The sequence below is a fragment of the Nyctereutes procyonoides genome, unplaced genomic scaffold (assembly GCF_905146905.1).
Source record: "Nyctereutes procyonoides isolate TBG_1078 unplaced genomic scaffold, NYPRO_anot_genome, whole genome shotgun sequence".
NCBI lineage: Eukaryota > Metazoa > Chordata > Mammalia > Carnivora > Canidae > Nyctereutes > Nyctereutes procyonoides.
Genome location: NW_026575125.1, coordinates 86863180 through 86884609, shown reverse-complemented (window position 1 = coordinate 86884609; position 21430 = coordinate 86863180). Strand labels below are relative to the sequence as shown.

The following is a 21430-nucleotide window of genomic DNA, read 5'->3' as shown; positions in this document are numbered from 1 at the left end:
CTCAAAGTCTCACAGGCCAAGAGCTATAGATATAGCCATTAGGTCCATATTCCAGCCAATAGGAGGAAAAAGGATAAAAGAAATACTCCTTCCTTTTTTTTTTTTTTTTTACTCCTTCCTTTTAAGAACATTTTCTGGAGGGGGTGTCCGGATGGCTCAATCAATTAAGCATCTGACTCTTGGATTCAGCTTAGGTCATGATCTCAGGGGTGTGAGGTTGGGCTTTGTGCTCAGGGCAGAGTCTGCTTGTCCCTCTTCCCCTCCTCTTCCTCCTCTCTGTCTCTCTCTCAAATAAATAAAATAAAAAGAACAGCTTCTGTAAGCTCACAGATCACTTCTGCTTACATACCATGGGCCAGAACTCAGTTATATAGCCATACCTAGCTGCAAAAGGGATTGGGAAATGTACCTTAGCACATGCCCACATAAAATATGAGGTTCCTATAACAGAAAGGAGAGAATGAGAATGAAAGGTACAATTAGCTGTCTGTATGGCCACCCTCTCTTGATATTTATCTTTATAATTTCTTCCAGTTCTTCTAAGTCTATAAATATTCTAAAATAAAAATGACTTCAACAGTACTACTTCCTTTAGCTACCACCCAACCTTGCAACTTCTTTTACTTCTAAACTTGTCAAAAACCAAGAAATGTATTTCTCTTGCTTACATTTTGGAACCATCCCCTTACCCACCAGCATCCTGTCATCTGGCTGCAACACCATTGCTACTGAAATTTCCTTCTGCTATATTACCAGTGATTTCTTTATTCCCAAGACCACTGACTTCTAAGTCTCTATCATACTTCCCTAAGCATAAATTATTGCCATGAAAACATTATGGTAAAACTAAGAAAATACAGTAAATAAGTAGTTGGCTATCAAAGCAGAGAGTCTCATCCGGAATATTGTATTTTGAATGCAATCCTAAAGAAGCTTGCCTCTAAGAGTGATATTTTGACTCACTATGTGTCATAATAATTCTTGTTGTGAGGTGTATGAAGAGATAGGCACTTCAAAATAAGTCTGGTTAGCCATTACTAAATATCTCACACAAATACATGTGGAATTAGATGATAGTCTTCCAAAGGAAATGTTGTATAGAACAAAGAATTTGGCACACATAGCAAATTACCTCGTTTAACTTGTTTTTCAACTGTTTAGCATTAACCACACTTGTCAAATCTGCTTATATTTTTAATGCATGACACTCTTTGCATCATAGTATCCAAGAGTTCTTTCACTTAACTTTGGCCCAACATGATTGCTGCACCGAATATTAATAATAATAGCAAGAAGAAGGAGGCAGGAGGGGAGAAGGAGAGAGGAGAAAGGATGAGACAAAGGGGCAAGGGAGAAATTTTGTTGGAAATTGGATTTTCCTGAGTTTCTTCTCAAAACTTTCCAACACTGGGGCACCTGAGTGGCTCAGTGGTTGAGCATCTGCCTTTGGCTACAGGGCATGATCCTGGGGTCCTGGGATCAAGTCCCACATCAGGCTCCCTGCAGGGAGAAGCTCCCTCTGCCTATGTCTCTGCCTTTCTCTGTGTGTCTCTCATGAATAAATGAATGGAATCTTTAAAAAAAAACTTTCCAATGCTGGCAAGGGAAATAATATGAGAAAGACAGACTGTGTGCACATATAAAGCCCATGGTGTTATAGTAAATCCAATTTGTTGTGGAACCCCCCCCCCTTGGCTGCAGAGGTGAGACCCTGTAAGTCTGTCAAGCTAGATGGACCCAAACCATGGCTCAAACGAAATGTATGATTTCTGGTACCTGCTGGTTATAATTAGAAACCTTGCTTTCTGACCATCTTTTATCTCTGCATGTTCTAGGTTCTGACTTTTATCTGGCTATTATTACAGTACTTAGCATTCATCAGCATTTTATTGTGTGTTCTGATTGGGGGTCCTCCCCGCTTCATGGATTTATGTCAACCATGATTTCATTCCTGGATTCAAGTTCTTGACTTTGTAGTTATACCTCAGCACCTCTCCTACTTCCATTTCCAGCACATTAGAATCATACAGAAAGACTTAAACACTGTCAATGCCTGGGCCCTACCCCCAGTACTCTGATGTAAGGGGGTCTGAGATGAGGCCAGGGATTCATAGTTGTAAAAGCTTCCTGTGTGACTGATCAGCATCCAGGTTTGAAAATTACCATCCTAGCTTCTTTTTCTGTTGAAAATAACTATAGACTCTACCTAGGGAACCACTGTATTACCCTTTCCAGGCACTAGACCACAGTGCCTTCAGTGGTCCCGTGGAACTCAGGAAACACAGACAGGTGCCAGCAATAATCGTAATCCATTTATTAAAAAAAAAATTTGACAAGCGTTTATTTTTTCTAAATGGTCAGAGAAAACTAGAATGTAGTCCTTTTCCTCCAGAGCTTCACATGTTAGTGGAGGAGGCAGGGATGAGACAAATAATTATAGCAATATGGTAAGTGGTATGAATGAAATACTATGGGAATACAGAAGAAGAAGCAATTATCTCTCTGTAAAAGTCCACGAAGACTTCCTGAAACACATTTGAGTCTCAAAGAGTAAATCGAAGTTTACTGGGAAGGCAAGAGAAGATAATGGGATTCCAAGCAGAAGGGACAATCTAAGCAAAAACCCAGAAGATATTCTTTTTTTTTTAAATTTACTTATGAGAGAGAGAGAGAGAGAGAGAGAGAGAGAGAGAGAGAGAGAGAGGCAGTGACATAGGCAGAGGGAGAAGCAGTCTCCATGCACCGGGAGCCCGATGTGGGATTCGATCCCGGGTCTCCAAGATCGCGCCCTGGGCCAAAGGCAGGCGCTAAACCGCTGCGCCACCCAGGGATCCCCCCCAGAAGATATTCTGTATAAATATACATGGATAGTTTAAATTTTTCATTACAGAATAGCATGGGGGCACGCAAGTGGCTCAGTCAGTTAAACATCTGACTCTTGGTTTCAGCTCAGGTCATGATCTCAGGGTCATGAGATGGAGCCCCAGGTTGGGAGTTTGCTTGTCCCCATTCCCCCACCTCGCAAGCTCTCTCTCTCTCACTCTCTCTCTCTCAACTAAATGAGCAAATAAAATCTTAAAAATACATACAATAAAGAATAATATGAATTCTAAGAAAAGCTAAAGACTTTGAGAATATTTTCTATTTTTTTTTTTGGAGAAAACAAAAGCAATATCCAGTGACTGCAAAGTACTATATTATTTTTGGAAATAAAACTACATCACCTTGATGGCCTTGCAAAGGAGAGAGGCTAATAAAACTATGATAGGAAAGACAAGGATTATTCTATGACGTTGATTTTTTAATATCATTTCAGCTTGTTCGCAAACTCTGCCTTTTGGGCAATGCAAACAATTATAACAGCCTTTCTGTTGGTTTGTCTTTCTCTATGATTGGTTGTTAACCAAACTGATGCATATCTTCTTGATTCGTCCTTCTCAGGTCGGAGCTTTAAAGGTCAGAGCTATTTATACTTGGGATTAACTGACTCCAGCATTCATCTTTAAAGGACTTGAACATGGCTAAGTATATAAGATGCTTGCCTTGCAGAACACTGGTCAAAAATGTTTGTAATGGATTGGTCAGTTTGGTTCTGGAAACATATGACACTAGCAGTCATGCTGTCTTGTTACCTGGTCTGAATCCTTGAGAACCCCACGCTACATACACATTCTTACAAAATGGCCCAGGGCCCACCATTCAAAAGACATCTGTGACAACAGTGAGGTTCATACCTTCTAAGCTTTCACATTTCTTATTTGAAATCAAAATCCCTGACAAACTTGTTGGTGTGTTTTTTGTTTGGGGGTTTTTTGTTTGTTTGTTTTTTTTATTTTAGATCTTCCCACTAGGCCTGGTGGTATATGGCATTGAAAAATCCCAAGCTGGAAATTGGAAAGAGAGGCTTTTACAACCCAGAGGATGTCTTCAACAGGCCCCGTGTGTTAGGCTAGTGCAAGGTGAGCTAGATTAGGGAGAAGAGGAACTTCTTTGATGGACCCAAAGTTAGGGTATGCTTGAGCAGAAATAATACCTAGGCTGATATCCAAACACCATTATTATCCAGGAAGCTGTCTTTAGTGGCACAAAGGGTTAATGACAAAAAATATCAGAAGAGAAAATCAGACAAAGTATTACAGGAACAAGAAAACATGCTGCTGGTTAAAAAGGAAGGGGAGAGTATGACAACCCAAGGTTAATTAGACCACCTTTTAAGGCTGTCAAATTAAGGCCCAGCTCTCAAAGATATTAGAGGGGCCAATGAAGCCCACTACCTTCAGTCCCATCTTCCTAAATGTCTACCTGGCCTTCATTTTCCTTTTATCATATTGTAGTTCCTCGGTCAATTTCAATAGTTAACTGCCATCGAATCTATCTAAATAGAATTATTAATAGCTGGCTTCATTGGTAGCGTGCCATGTATTAAGGTGTGTTCAAATATTTTCCCCCAGATATAACAAAGGCTGTGTTTCCTTTCCTACTTACAGTTATTTGAATGGTAAATAAAGAAAGGTGATATCCCAAACATCACAATAAACTTTAAACACTCTCAACCAACTCCTATATACAATTTCTAGTACAATAGGGTAATACCCCAAATTCTTCATATATGCATTAACCTGAGTTTTTGTGTTTTTTTACAGGATTTAATCATCAGTTTCAAAACTAAAGAAATATGAAATTCCAACCTTCCCAGGCCAGCTTTAATTACACTGGTTTATTTAGGCTACTAAAGTTTTCAATGCTAAGAGAGGTGTAGGCAAGTGTTCTTACCAATAAATACAATAAACCAATAAAAAATACTAAAAACTTGCTTTACATAGAATTTTATAACTGTCATAAAGTTTAATAAATTTTCTTTCCATTAGACTACCCAGCAACCCTATAAGTTGGGCAAGGCCAGTACTCTCACCCCTTTTCAGTCGTAACTAAGCCCAGAGACATTAAAGACTTCCTGGATCTGAGATCCTGTTACTGTACTATACATCCAAGTGCTTCTGATGATCGTGAAATCTCGAAAAATACTAAATCAAGTCATTTGCATTAGAATTTTAACACAATGCTTGATGCATAGTATGTTCTCAATAAAACCTGCTATCAATTACACATGCTACTTATCACTAAACTAATGACCTTGTCACTACGATTTGAAAACTGGTATTTCAGGAAAAGTCTAAGAGAAATATAAAATCTTGCTAAGGATCTGATAGAGCAACATTCAACATCTGATTGCAGACCAAATAATTTCACTGAGTGTGTTCAAACCCCATAAGAACAGAGGAAAGAATCTATTCACCAATCAGTCATGACATGGCGTCAAAGTCTTTTCCTCAATGGTGTTATTTTTGGGAATCTATCCTAGGAGGAAAAAGAAATCCAAAACACAGGAAAATCTGTATGTGCAGTAATGCTTATCATATTTTTTATAAAAGCAAATGTTGGGAGAAAGCTAAATGAGCTATTGTGCAGGCATTAAGATATTACTGAAAGGAATAATATATAGCATATGGAAATCATTGCTATGTTATAATTCTAATAAAAACTCTCTATAAAATCATACTCCCACTTTCCAGGGGTGACAACCTCCCCCATGAGAACATTCTCCCATGAAGGACCTCTTCCACCCATCCCTGGAAGAGGACAGGAGGAAGCATAAGAAGAAGCCCCTGGTGCAGAGCCCCAACCTCTACTTCATGGATGTGAAGTGCCTGGGATGCTACAAAATCACCACCGACTTTACCCTTGTTCAAATGGTGGTTTTGTGTGCTCGCTGCTCCACTGTCCTCTGCCAGCCTACAGGAGGAGAAGCAAGGCTTACAGAAGAATGCTCCTACAAATGGAAGCAGTACTAAAGGCACCCTGAATCCAGATGAGTGGGAAACTATCCCAATAAACACGTTTTGGATAAAGATAGATAGATAGATTATACTCCCAGTATATTCTCATTTAGACATAATAAGATACATAGACAAAGAAGGAAGTATGCCAAAATATTAAGTATGAGTATTTATTGAGTCTTAGAATATCACAGCTTTTGATTTTTATACATTTTCAATCTCACAAATTTCTGCCAAAACACAGTGGAAAATAAGTGCCAGCTCTTTAATAACTGCATAAGGCTAGGGATCATCCTGCTTCGTGTTACAAAAAGGACTTTTCTTTTGTTTCTTTTGCCTTCTTGGATGTATCTTGCAAGAAGTTACTGTGGCCGAGTTCAAAAAGGGTGTTGCCTGTGATCTCCTCTAGGATTTTGATGGAATCTTGTCTCACATTTAGATATTTCATCCATTTTCAGTTTATCTTTGTGTATGGTGAAAGAGAGTGGTCTAGTTTCATTCTTCTGCATGTGGATGTCCAATTTTCCCAGCACCATTTATTGAAGAGACTCTCTTTTTTCCCAGTGGATAGTCTTTCCTCCTTTATCGAATATTAGTTGACCTTAAACTTGAGGGTCCACTTCTGGGTTCTCTATTCTGTTCCATTGATCTATGTGTCTGTTTTTTTTTTAATTTTATAAATTAATTTTATTGGTGTTCAATTTACCAACATACAGAATAACACCCAGTGCTCATCCCGTCAAGTGTACACCTCAGTGCCCGTCACCCATTCACCCCCACCCCCAGCCCTCCTCCCCCTCCACCACCCCTAGTTCATTTCCCAGAGTTAGAAGTCTTTATGTTCTGTCTCCCTTTCTGATATTTCTCACACATTTCTTCTCCCTTCCCTTATATTCCCTTTCACTATTATTCATATTCCCCAAATGAATGAGAACATACACTGTTTGTCCTTCTCCGGTTACTGTGGCCAAGTTCAAAAAGGGTGTTGCCTGAGTTCTCCTCTGGGATTTTGATGGAATCTTGTCTCACATTTAGATTTTTCATCTACTTTGAGTTTATCTTTGTGTATGGTGCAAGAGAGTGGTCCAGTTTCATTCTTCTGCATGTGGATGTCCAATTTTCCCAGCACCATTTATTGAAGAGACTGTCTTTCTTCCAGTGGATCGTCTTTCCTCCTTTATCGTATATTAGTTGACCATAAAGTTCAGGGTCCATTTCTGGGTTCTCTGTTCTGTTCCATTGATCTATATGTCTGTTTTTGTGCCAGTACCACACTGTCTTGATGAACACAGCTTTGTAGTACAACCTGAAATCTGGCATTGTGATGCCCCCAGATATGGTTTTCTTTTTTAAAATTCCCCTGGCTGTTTGGGGTCTTTTCTGATTCCACACAAATCTTAAAATAATTTGTTCTAAGTCTCTGAAGAAAGTCTATGGTATTTTGATAGGGATTGCATTATACGTGTAAATTGCCCTGGGTAACATTGACATTTTCACAATATTAATTCTGCCAATCCATGAGCATGGAATATTTTTCCATCTCTTTGTGTCTTCCTCAATTTCTTTCAGAAGTGTTCTATAGTTTTTAGGGTATAGATCCTTTACTCCTTTGGTTAGGCTTATTGCTAGGTATCTTATGCTTTTGGGTGCAATTGTAAATGGGATTGACTCCTTAATTTCTCTTTCTTCAGTCTCATTGTTAGTGTATAGAAATGCCACTGATTTCTGGGCATAGATTTTGTATCCTGCCACACTGACAAATTGCTGTATGAGTTCTAGCAATCTTGGGGTGGAGGCTTTTGGGTTTTCTAGGTAGAGTATCATGTCATCGGCGAAGAGGGAGAGTTTGACTTCTTCTTTGCCAATTTGAATGCCTTTAATGTCTTTTTGTTGTCTGATTGCTGAGGCTAGGATTTCCAGTACTATGTTGAATAGCAGTGGTGAGAGTGGACATCCCTGTCTTGTTCCTGATCTTAGGGGAAAGGCTCCCAGTGCTTCCCCATTGAGAATTATATTTGCTGTGGGCTTTTCGTAGATGGCTTTTAAGATGCTGAGGAATATTCCCTCTATCCCTGCACTCTGAAGAGTTTTGATCAGGAATGGATGCTGATGCTGTATTTTGTCAAATGCTTTCTCTGCATGTATTGAAAGGATCATATGGTTCTTGTTTTTTCTTTTGTTGATATGATCTATCACATTGGTTGCTTTATGAGTATTGAACCACACCCTTGCATCCCTGGGATAAATCCCACTTGGTCATAGTGAATAATCTTAATGTACTGCTGGATCCTATTGGCTAGTATCTTGTTGAGAATTTTTGCTTCTGTGTTCATTAGGGATATTGGTCATCTTAAGATTTGTGTGGAATCAGAAAAGACCCCGAATAGCCAGGCGAATATTAAAAAAGAAAACCAAAGCCGGGGGAATCACAATGTCAGATTTCAGGTTGTACTACAAAGCTGTGGTCATCTAGTCAGTGTGGTACTGGCACAAAAACAGACACATAGATCAATAGAACAGAATAGAGAATCCAGAAGTGGACCCTCAACTCTATGGTCAACTAATATTCGACAAAGCAGGAAAGACTATCCACTGGAAAAAAGACAGTCTCTTCAATAAATGGTGCTGGGAAAATTGGACAGCCACGTGCAGAAGAATGAAACTAGACCATTCTCTACACCATACACAAAGATAAACTGAAAATGGATGAAAGATCTAAATGTGAGACAAGAATCCATCAAAATCCTAGAGGCAAACACAGGCAACACCCTTTTTGAACTTGGCCACAGCAACTTCTTGCAAGATACATCCATGAAGGCAAAAGAAACAAAAGCAAAAATGAACTATTGGGACTTCATCAAGATAAGAAGCTTTTGCACAGCAAAAGAAACAGTCAACAAAACTAAAAGACAATCTACAGAATAGGAAAAGATAATTGCAAATGACCTATCAGATAAAGGGCTAGTATCCAAGATCTATAAAGAACTTATTAAACTCAACAGCAAAGAAACAAACATCCAATCATGAAATGGGCAAAAGACATGAAGAGAAATCTCACAGAGGAAGACATAGACATGGCCAACAAGCACATGAGAAAATGCTCCGCATCACTGGCCATCAGGGAAATACAAATCAAAACCACAATGAGATACCACCTCACACCAGTGAGAATGGGGAAAATTAACAAGGCAGGAAACAACAAATGTTGGAAAGGATGTGGAGAAAGGGGAACCCTCCTGCACTGTTGGTGGGAATGTGAACTGGTGTGCCACTCTGGAAAACTGTGTGGAGGTTCCTCAAAGAGTTAAAAATAGACCTGCCCTACGACCCAGCAATTGCACTGTTGGGGATTTACCCCAAAGATACAGATGCAATGAAATGCCGGGACACCTGCACCCCAATGTTTCTAGCAGCCATGTCCACAATAGCCAAACTGTGGAAGGAGCCTCGGTGTCCATCGAAAGATGAATGGATAAGGAAGATGTGGTTTATGTATATAATGGAATATTACTCAGCCATTAGAAACGACAAATACCCACCATTTGCTTCAACGTGGATGGAACTGGAGGGTATTATGCTGAGTGAAATGAGTCAATCGGAGAAGGACAAACATTATATGTTCTCATTCATTTGGGGAATATAAATAATAGTGAAAGGGAATATAAGGGAAGGGAGAAGAAATGTGTGGGAAATATCAGAAAGGGAGACAGAACAAAAAGACTCCTAACTCTGGGAAACGAACTAGGGGTGGTGGAAGGGGAGGAGGGCGGGGGGTGGGGGTGAGAGCGTGACGGGCACTGAGGGGGACACTTGACGGGATGAGCACTGGGTGTTATTCTGTATGTTGGCAAATTGAACACCAATAAAAAATAAATTTATTATTTAAAAAAAGGACTTTTCATGTTCTTTTTTTCCTAAAAGATATTATTTATTTATTCATGAGAGACACAGAGAAAGAGAGAGGTAGAGGACACGGGCAGAGGGAGAAGCAGGCGCCATGCAGGGAGCCCGACATGGGACTCGATCCCAGGTCTCCAGGATCACACCCCGGGCCAAAGGCGGCATGCTAAACCGCTGGGCCACCCGGGCTGCCCTGAACTTGTCATGTTCTATATCCATAATACAAACATCTACATGAGCGATTCTCCCAGTTCTGTGATGTTTGCTATAACTACTGACCCGTAACCTCTTTGGGCTTTATTGAGGAGCCATGAGGATCAACGTAAAATACAATTCCAGTTTGAGTATTGCAAAGTGAGACACATGGAATATTCAGACACTTGGCTAACCTTTGGGAAAAAATTTTATCTACCTATATCTAGTGATGTTCAGATCTGCTTCTACTATCTGAATTTTAGGGCCGTTGCGCTAAGCACACAGATGGTCTCTCAGTTGCCTGCCTTCTCGATTGCTCCCAATCAAGATCTGCTTTCACTAAAGCCAAAAGCAAAGCTGGTAAATGGCTGTTTGCCCTATTGGGATAAGAAGAGGAAGAAGCTGTGATCATGTCCTATGCACACTAGTATTCTTCAGTTAGTGCTCTCTAACTCCAAAGTAAGTAAATTGAATGGAACTGAACAGAGCCATCAGAGGAAATTGCCATCAGCTAGTAGCTTATATTGCTCTCTCTTATCTTCAAGACAAGGCCTGTGAATAAGGTTAATTCAAATCTTTTTGTTAAAGATTTTACTTATTTATTCATGAAAGATACAGAGAGAGAGACAAAAACATAGACAGAGGGAGAAACAGGCTCCCCGTGGGGAGCTGGATGCAGGACTCAATCCCAGGACCCCAGGATCACACTCTGAGCCAAAGGCAGACCACTGAGCCACCCAGGCATCCCAGGTTAATTCAAATCTTAAGGCCAAGTTCAGGAGGGCACCAGCTCATCAAAAAGTTTCCAGAGAAACCTGGGCAAACAAAAACTAGCACAGTTCAATTTGTATTACTATCAAGTTGCACTCCACACCTCCTCAATATTGGTTTCATTAAGGCATAAAAAAAACACCTTGTCTATGTCATTTCTGGATCTTCTGGAGAATAAATATGGGCCTCTGAGGGATCCATTTGAACAAGATGGTTGCTTTTGTGGATGCGTAGAGTAGTGGGGCGGGAAGAGGATAGTGTGCTTAGATTTAGCTGGTACAGCTCAACAAAGGCAAGAAAGAGACAGTTGGAATCCTAGCAAAGGGAGGAGTGGCTAATAAAAGAAATGGAACAGAGAATGGGGCAAAAATAGTATATAGAATGGATTAACAATTGTTAGCAGAGCAGCTGGAAGAGTCCTAGGGATCCAGATAATATTGCTGCTCAGGAGCCTGAGGGTGTTCAGCCAATCTAATGTACCCTGTCTAGCCTGGCTGAAAGAGGACTAGAATTCTGGTCCAAGTTGCAAATGGAGGGTAAAGAAAAAGAACAAGGATGAGAAATAGAACTTCTCAGTCAGTGACGCCACAAGGACATTGGCTGCCAGCAGATCAGAATTGGGCCATTCACATTACCCAAAGTATTTTTCTTCAAGGATGGCTCAGAGTTGGTTACACTCTCTAGCATATCTCATCCACCTTCCTATAGCTGACACCTCGAGGGCCCTTCCTTTACCTGTAACAAAATAGTTTTGTTGTATTCTCTCCAACTGGCCAGCATGTGATGTTTTTTGTGACACGGCACTATAGAGAGAAGTCAAGGCCTTAAAATAATCTTCTGGTGGTTGCAATGTGAGTGAACGTGAGGCAGGCTGGCAGCTGGGACACTACAAGTCAGCAGGGATCAGAGGCTAGGAGGTGCAGAACCTTAGATCTCGTTGAGCGCAGAATATTTAGAGCGTCACTTTTGTCTGAAATAGTTGCTCTCTTTCAGTGACCACACCCAATTTTAGAAGCCATCAACCCTGTTATATCTCCCCACAAAAATGTGATGCTATCATGTGGAACTCTGATGTTAGATGCATTCTCAGCATAACAAAAAAGAAAAAAAAGTAAAGTCTGAATAAATATTCATACAAATTAGTTTTATTACAGCTAAACCTAGGATTGATACTTCTTCCAGAATTAGCCTCCTCTATTTTGAGAAACAGCTTCTAATAAGCAGGGTGATTTGGGCACATCACTTTCCTTTTCCAGGTGTTGGTTTCCCCATCAGTAAAGTGAGGGGATATGAATAGATGAAGTATGGTTATATGAATGAGCATATATATATATATATATATATATATATATATATATATATGTGAAATAGCAAAATGACATTCTGATTCTTCTTTTATACAGATTGGTGACAAAATGAAATAAGACTTGAGAGAGTTCAGTGAATGGCTCTTGCTTTCAAGTACATAACCTACAGAAGGAGATTGTTATCCATGGTCTGACCCCTGCCCATCTCTGGCAACTTCCAAACACGGACTCTATGTTCAATCAGACCTAACTATAGGACACAGATACAGTGTATTCGGGAGAGAGAGGGGCCTACCCTAAAATGTGTGGCTTAGGGAAACAGAGGAAAATATGGGATCCCTATGGACAGAATCACTCCCAAAGAAAAAAGGAAGAAAGGGGTCTGGGCTACATATGCCTGATTTCTCCTGGATGGTTTGGCTGGAATGAAAGTGGGGTGAGTTAAGTGTCCTACCTTTGGATCTTCTGTTGAAAATTAATAGATGAGGGTTTTCAGCAACATGACTTCTGTTTGCCCACATATCTCAATTTGTTGGTTACTAAACGCTTCTTTCCGTGTCTGATTGTCCCTATATTTTAAAGCTTTAAATCCCTGTGAGTAAAGGGAACTGTTTGCCACGCCAGAAAGTAGGAAGAAAGGAGGAGAGCATAAAAATTATGATGACTTTTTGGTTCCAGGGCCCGCACTGAGTAAGGAGGATACATTCCAGAAGTCCTGCCCAGGAGATAATTTGCATTAGCAACTGGGCAATGACGTAGGGAGATTTGTGGTCACAAAGCAGTTCAGCTCTGAGTCAGTTTTCAGTCCAGGCTTTATACATTTTTATAGTGAGTCAAGTGACTGTTTCATCAGCACCCTTCTGTTGGAAAATGCATCCAAGATACTACTGGCTTTGATTACGCTTAGTTCCCGAAGGGACTTTAAAGATTGCCTCGTTCCACATTTTCAGTTGTCATAATTGGGTATCAACTTGTTAATCACTGTTTCTTTAGCACCAAATGCGGTGACTGGCACAGAGTACATGCTCAAGATTTGTTGAAGTTACAAGTGAGGAAACTGACTTTCCAGGATGATTAGGCACAAGAGTAGCTAATAGCAGAACCGGGGCCAGAACCCAGGCCACAAGCCACCCAATCTTTCCACATCGGCTTGCTAGTTAAGCAATTAAACTAAATGCAAGGAACCGTCCTCAGTTTAAAATAAAGAATGTGACAATTCCTTAATACTTTTTAAAATTGTTCATGTTACTTAAAAAATCCTTGTAAGCATGGTGACTTAGAATGCAAGCCATAGTTTGGATATGGGCATATATCCAATTATAATGCTTGTTACTCCTGCCTAATAGTTAGGAGTACAATCCTCAAAGCAGGCTGCCTAGCTACAAATCTGGGTTGAGCCACTGAACCAGTGCTGTGACCTTGTGCCAATTATTTAACCACTCTGAATTTCTTCATCTGTAAATGGAAGAAAAGTACCTACCTTGTAGGGTTGATGCAAAGGATTAAAATAATGAATATGTGTAAAGTGCCTAGAACTATGTATGGTAATAATCAATGTAAGCTATCATTGTTATTATTGTTTCTGCTATTATGGTTAAAAATTCAATCTATGGGACATTAGCAACTTCACATTTATTCTTCTTATTATTTGAAGTTTGGGGAGTGCCATGATATAAGTAGGCCTCCCCAAATTCATTTCTGACTGAAAAGTTGGAGATGATACTTCAGTACTGACATTACAGCGTTTTGTACACTAGCCAAGGCATAGCAGGCAGCCTCTCGTTCGATTACCTGTAAGAATGTGATCTTGGAAAGTGAGACATGATAGGTAGAGCTTGCCCCATTGATAAAAATCCCATGTCTTCAGTTTTCTTAATTGCTGACAGGGGCAACTCTGAATCTAAAGGGGAACAAGATTTACCACCTAGTCCTATGGTTTGATGTTTGAGGCAGGGGAGGTCCACTTTGTAACAGTTGGCCACACCCAAAAATGAGAAGGGCGGAAGTAGTTTGGGCAGCTTCCCAATCATGAACCCAGGTAGATGAAAATTTAGCTTTCCTTTGCCTGATTAGTAAGTAGGAAAATGTGAGAAAATTCTAGGAAATGGAGAGATTACAGCAGGATTTAGGATACAGGTTTATCAAATAATGTGTAATAACTGAAATTAGAACCAACAAGGACCATGATGTATTTTACCTGCCTGACTCTTAGGATGAAGCCTAAGTGGAAGAAATCTCCTGTGGAGTCAACCTCATTTTTCTTATGGCCAAAGATTACTTTTACCAGATTCTCAGAAAGGCTTTGAAATAATATCAGATGTGATTATCATGACTGGAAACATGGTGGCTTTGTTCCACCCAAAAATCCCTTGAGTGCATGTAAATTTCAACACCTGATCGTGATGCTATATCACCACTGTGTTGAGAAGTAATTATTTCCTGGAAGGATGTATGGCTCACATCTCATATCCTTATAGCTATTGCAAAGTTTCCTGATATGGTCCAGCTATACTTCTCTGAAGTACAACCAGAAACATCTCAGAGGATGATCAGACAAGCAGATAACTGCACTTTACTGATAGCATCACTGCCTTTTCAAAGAAATGAAACAATGACTGGGAAATGCTGTGCTTTTTCTTAGGCAACTGTTTTAAACTGCTTTCTCCAAGATCGTTCCCTCAGCAGTCATTAGAGGCTACTGAGTCTGGTGATAACAGACAAAGAAGAACTTGGTTCAAGTCTTCGTTCTTCTGCTTACTAAGTGTTTGACCTTAAGCAGATAATTTACTCTATTTTCTGCCTCACTCTCCTTGAAATGAAAGAATTGTTTCAGGTAATTGCTGAGGTCTCTCCTAGTGTTTTATAAAATAGCCCACGGCTCTTCAATCGTTGTAACTACATTTATGGGTGTCTAAAATTTTTGAAAGGACATTAAGATAGCGAAGTCTTCAGATCTCTGTGCTAGCTGGTGGGGAGAAAGATTTGGTTATAATAGTACCTCTTCAGCAAGTAGCAAATCACTACATCTAGAAAATTACTTAAATGGAGAGACAACACAGTGTATGGAAAGCATATGGGTGTTAGAATTAAATTGCCTGGCTTTGAATCTTGGTTCATTCATTGAGCATCTCCTAATTTTTAAAAAACAATCGACAACAATAATAATAACACTAGGAAATTAAATTTGCTAAAGCATAAGAAAGCATTATTTCTGTTTATGATGGAATGATTAGTACCAAACATGCACTCCTATTTAAAAACAAAAACAAAAACTAAGGGAGCCTGGGTGACACAGTCGGTTAAACCTCCAACTCTTGGTTTTGCCTTGGGTTGTGATCTCAGGATCATGAGATCAAGCCTTGCATCAGGCTCTGTGCTCTGCACAGAGTCCGCTTGAGATTCTCTCTCCTTCTCCCCCTGTGCATCCCATTTGTGTGCTCTCTCTCTCTCTCTCCCAAAATAAATAAATCTTTTTTAAAAGGTTTAAAAATTTTCAAGAGACTATAAAACTAGTCATAATATAAAACAACCATTTTAAGATATTGGACACAGACAGTACAGGATTTTAATTAGTGAGAAAAGGAAAACATACAAGGTGAGCCCCAAATTCATGTCAGTTCTCTGCCTTCGGAAAACTTCCAGAACAAAACACAGGGAAATGAACATCAAGGAAACAATAACTGTCCTGCTGAACTGAGGGAATAAATATTGGAGTTTAGGGAATGATACCAGAGAAAAGCGAGCTATGCAGTAGGGTTCACAGGTGATTTTGTTGGGGTTTCTTAGAGGTTATTGCCTAAGGGCTGGGCTATACTTATGCAAGGTAAAACTGTGCAAGACCTAGCAGAAAGAGGCTATTATGGGGTCAAGAGGGGAAAGAGATCTAAGAGGCTGCACAATGCCCAGAAACATTGGAATTCCACCACAACCGGAGTGGAGAGTCCTCAATAAAATCCCCAGCAGGGATCCCTGGGTGGCGCAGCGGTTTGGCGCCTGCCTTTGGCCCAGGGCGCGATCCTGGAGACCCGGGATCGAATCCCACGTCGGGCTCCCGGTGCATGGAGCCTGCTTCTCCCTCTGCCTATGTCTCTGCCTCTCTCTCTCTCTCTCTCTGTGACTATCATAAATAAATAAAAATTTAAAAAAAACAAAAACAAAAAACTCTTAAAATCCCCAGCATTCAGCTAAGACAACAGAAAGGCAATGTAGAGGGCAGGGCAAGATGGCAGAAGAGTAGGGTCCCCAACTCACCTTCCCCACCAACTTACCTAGATAACTTTCAAAGCATCCTGAAAACCTACGAATTCGGCCTGAGATTTAAAGAGAAAACAGCTGGAACACGACAGAGAGAAGAGTTCGCACATATAACAAGGTAGGAAGATGGAAAAAAATAAAATAAAAAAGAATCCAGTGGGGGAGCCCCCCCCCCCGCAAGGAGCCAGGCTAAGGTCCTGTGGCAAGAGCCTCCAGGACAGGAAAGCCCAGCCCCGGGGAGGTGGGAACTTTAAAAATCTGCACCAATTCTTCCCGGATGGAAAGGCGCTCACAGGGAATTTGAGCAGAATCACAGGAGGGGTGGTGAAGCATCCAGTCTCCCGGGGTCACTAACAGAGGAAGTGCGCCCGGGGAGAGCGCACCACACCCCGTGGGCTGAGCTCCCTAAGGGGCTGGAGCGCACCCGGTGGGGCCTCGGGAGCAGCTCAGGCAGCGGCTCTGTGCAGACCGGACTGTGCCCTGCTGCCTTCGGGAGCTGCAGCCCTGGGAGCATGATTCCAGCACCACAGGCCCTGGATCCCAGGGGCACTGGGGGACACAGCCCAGGATCCTGCGTTCCCCACCCCGGGACAGGCAGAGGCCGGGAGGGCACAGGACAGTGAGGACACCCTTGCTGCCGAGCACCCCCAGCTGTGCAGGTCAGCGCCCCCCCGCACCTGGATAATCTAGGCTAGGGCGGACTGGGAGCTGCGGTAGTTACTGTGGGAGCTGACTCCAGGGCTGGGGAGCTGGCCGCTGCCAGTCTTGTTGTTCCTCCCTGTGTCACCCTGTGTCTGGGGGCAGGGCGGCGCCACCAGGGAACAGGGGCCTCACAGGATAAACATCCCACTGGGCCGTGCACCTAGTAGGAGGGGCAGCTCCCCCAGGTGCACTCACCTGACAATAAGCACAGCAGGCCCCTCCACCAGAAGACCAGCTGGAAGGAGAAAAAAACAAGAACCATATGATCCTCTCAATAGATGCAGAGAAAGCATTTGACAAAATACAGCATCCATTCCTGATCAAAATTCTTCAGAGTGCAGGGATAGAGGGAATATTCCTCAGCATCTTAAAAGCCATCTACAAAATGCCCACAGCAAATATCATTCTCAATGGGGAAACACTGGGAGCCTTTCCCCTAAGATCAGGAACAAGACAGGGATGTCCACTCTCACCACTGCTATTCAACATAGTACCAGAAGTCCTAGCCTCAGCAATCAGGCAACAAAAAGAAATAGAAGGCATTCAAATTGGCAAAGAAGAAGTCAAACTTTCCCTCTTCGCAGAAGACATGATACTGTACAGAGAAAATCCAAAAGACTTCACCCCAAGATTGCTAGAACTCATACAGCAATTTGGCAGTATGGCAGGATACAAAATTTATGCCCAGAAATCAGTGGCATTTCTATACACTGAGACTGAAGAAAGAGAAATTAAGGAGGCAATCCCATTTACAATTGCACCCAAAAGCATAAGATACCTAGGAATAAACCTAACCAAAGAGGTAAAGGATCTATACCCTAAAAACTAAAGAACACTTCTGAAAGAAATTGTGGAAGACACAAAGAGCTGGAAAAATAGTCCATGCTCATGGATGGGAAGAATTAATACTGTGAAAATGTCAATGTTACCCAGGGCAATTTATACATTTAATGCAATCCCTATCAAAATACCATGGACTTTCGTCACAGAGTTGGAACAAAGCATCTCAAGATTTGTGTGGAATAAGAAAAGGCCCCGAATAGCCAGGGGAATATTAAAAAAGAAAACCAGAGCCAGGAGCATCACGATGCCAGATTTCAGGTTGTACTACAAAGCTGTGGTCATCAAGACAGTGTGGTACTGGCACAAAAACAGACACATAGATCAATGGAACAGAATAGCAAATCCAGCAATGGGTCCTCAAGTCTATGGGAAACTAGTACTCGGCAAAGCAGGAAAGACTATCCACTGGAAAAAGGACAGTCTCTTCAATAAATGGTGCTGGGAAAATTGGACAGCCACATGCAGAAGAATGAAACTGGACCATTCTCTTACAACATACACAAAGATAAACTCAAAATATGGATGAAAGATCTAAATGTGAGACAAGAATCCATCAAAATCCTAGAGGCAAACACAGGCAACACCATTTTTCAACTTGGCCACAGCAAATTCTTGCAAGATACATCCATGAAAGCAAGGGAAACAAAAGCAAAAATGAACTATTGGGACTTCATCAAGATAAAAAGCTTTTGCACAGCAAAGGATACAGTCAACAAAACTAAAAGACAACCTACAGAATGGGAGAAGATATTTGCCAATGACCTATCAGATAAAGGGCTAGTTTCCAAGATCTATAAAGAACTTATTAATCTCAACACCCTAGAAACAAACAATCCGATCATGAAATGGGCAACAGAAATCTCACAGAGGAAGACATAGACATGGCCAACAGGCACATGAGAAAATGCTCTGCATCACTTGCCATCAGGGAAATACAAATCAAAACCACAATGAGATACCACCTCACACCAGTGAGAATGGGGAACATTAATAAGGCAGGAAACCACAAATGTTGGAGAGGATGTGGAGAAAGGGGTACCCTCTTGCACTGTTGGTGGGAATGTGAACTGGTGCAGCCACTCTGGAAAAATGTGTGGAGATTCCTCAAAGAGTTAAAAATAGACCTGCCCTACGACCCAGCAACTGCACTGTTGGGGATTTACCCCAAAGATTCAGATGCAATGAAACGCCGGGACACCTGCACCCCGATGTTTATAGCAGCAATGTCCACAATAGCCAAACTGTGGAGGGAGCCTCAGTGTCCATCGAATGATGAATGGATAAAGAAGATGTGGTTTATGTATACAATGGAATATTACTCAGCCATTAGAAACGACAAATACCCACCATTTGCTTCAACGTGGATGGAACTGGAGGGTATTATGGTGAGTGAAGTAAGTCAATAGGAGGACAAACATTGTATGTTCTCATTCATTTGGGGAATATAAGTAATAGTGAAAAGGAATATAAGGGAAGGGAGAAGAAATGTGTGAGAAATATCAGAAAGGGAGACAGAACATAAAGACTCCTAACTCAAAAAAAAAAAAAAAAGACTCCTAACTCTGGGAAACGAACTAGGGGTGATGGAAGGGGAGGAGGGCAGCGGGTGGGGGTGAATGGGTGATGGGCACTGAGGGGGCACTTGACGGGATGAGCACTGGGTGTTATTCTGTATGTTGGTAAATTGAACAGCAATAAACAATAAATTTATTATTTAAAAAAATAATAAAAAATAAAGGGTTAAAAAATGAAAAAAAGCAAAAATGAATTATTGGGACTTCATCAAGATAAAAAGCTTGTTGACAGCAAAAGAAACAGTCAACAAAACTAAAAGACAACCTACAGAATGGGAGAAGATATTTGCAAATGACCTATCAGATAAAGGGCTAGTTTCCAAGATCTATAAAGAACTTATTAAACTCAACACCAAAGAAACAAACATCCAATCATGAAATGAGCAAAAGACATGAACAGAAATTTCACAGAGGAAGACATAGACATGGCCAACAAGCACATGAGAAAATTTTCCGCATCACTAGCCATCAGGGAAATACAAATCAAAACCACAATGAGATACCACCTTCACACCAGTGAGAATGAGGAACATTAACAAGGCAGGAAACAACAAATGTTGGAGAGGATGTGGAAAAAGGGAACCCTCTTGCACTGTTGGTGGGAATGTGAACTGGTGCAGCCACTCTGGAAAAATGTGTGGAGGTTCCCCAAAGAGTTAAAAATAGACCTGCCCTACGACCCAGCAATTGCACTGCTGGGGATTTACCCCAAAGATACAGATGCAGTGAAACAGCAGGACACCTGCACCCCAATGTTTCTAGCAGCAATATCCACAATAGCCAAACTGTGGACAGAGCCTCGGTGTCCATCGAAAGATGAATGAATAAAGAAGATGTGGTCTATGTGTACAATGGAATATTACTCAGCCATTAGAAACGACAAATACCCACTATTTGCTTCGACGTGGATGGAAGTGGAGGGTATTATGCTGAGTGAAATGAGTCAATCAGAGAAGGACAAACCTTATATGGTCTCATTCATTTGAGGAATATAAAAAATAGTGAAAGGGAATAAAGGGAAAAGGACAGAAAATGAGTGGCAAGTATCAGTGAGGGTGACAGAACATGAGAGACTTCTAACTCTGGAAAATGAACAAGGGATAGTGGAAAGGGAGGTGGGGGGGTTGGGATTACTGGGTGATGGGCACTGAGTGGGGCACTTGACAGGATGAACACTGGGTGATATGCTATATTTTGGCAAATTGAACTCCAATAAAAAAATAATTAAAAAAAAGAAAGGCAATGTATTAGGAAAAACACCATGCTATAGGGTAAGAGGTACTCTAGACTCACCCTTCAAAAGCATATAACCAAACCTTCACAAAAGAAAGGAAAACTGCCAGTAAAGTAAAAAACAGGAACATACATAATTGATTCCTTACAAAGGGTCATCCAAAATATTTAGCAACATATCCAAAAAGAAAATGAAAACAATGTAGAAGGAAATTAAGATTCTAGAAATTTTAAATAAAAGATCTGAAATTAAACAATTCATTAAAAGAGCTTAAAAACAAACTGGAGTTAGCAGAAGAAGGGATTGTGGAGTTTGAAGACAAATTCATAGAAACCATCCAATTTGAAAAACAGAAAAATATTGAAAAACAATTAAATGCCTCAGTAACTTGTGAGATAATTAAAAGCTCTCAAACATGCATGTAATTGGATCCCCAGAGGCAAGGAGAGAGAGAGACAGAATAGGGCAGAAAGATTTTTTTGAAGAAATAATGTTCACACTTTATTAAATTTGTGAAAAACATTTCCAGGAGCTCAGCAAAACCCAGCAGGCTAATTATAATGAAAACCACACTCAAGTACATCATAGTCAAGTAGCTGAAAATCAAAGATAGAAATTCTTAAGAGCAGCTAGGGAATAATGATATATTACACAAAGAGAATAGCAACATGACATAAGGTCAATTTATAGTAAAACTAAATGTATTTCTATACACTAAGAATAAACTATTATAAAAATGAATTTTACATGTAACTCCATTTAATATTCATAAAACACTTCAGGATCAGTTTTCCAAAATATGTACTTGATCTG

The 21430-nt window shown here is 40.7% G+C and overlaps 1 protein-coding gene across 1 annotated transcript; it reads left to right on the top strand.

Moving 5' to 3' along the window:
- Positions 1 to 5606: 5606 nt before the first annotated feature.
- On the top strand, positions 5607 to 5852 carry LOC129518420 (40S ribosomal protein S27-like). The gene has a single exon (XM_055338554.1). It carries the CDS (start codon positions 5607 to 5609, stop codon positions 5850 to 5852), a length of 246 nt encoding a protein of 81 aa, XP_055194529.1.
- The last annotated feature ends 15578 nt before the right edge of the window (positions 5853 to 21430 follow it).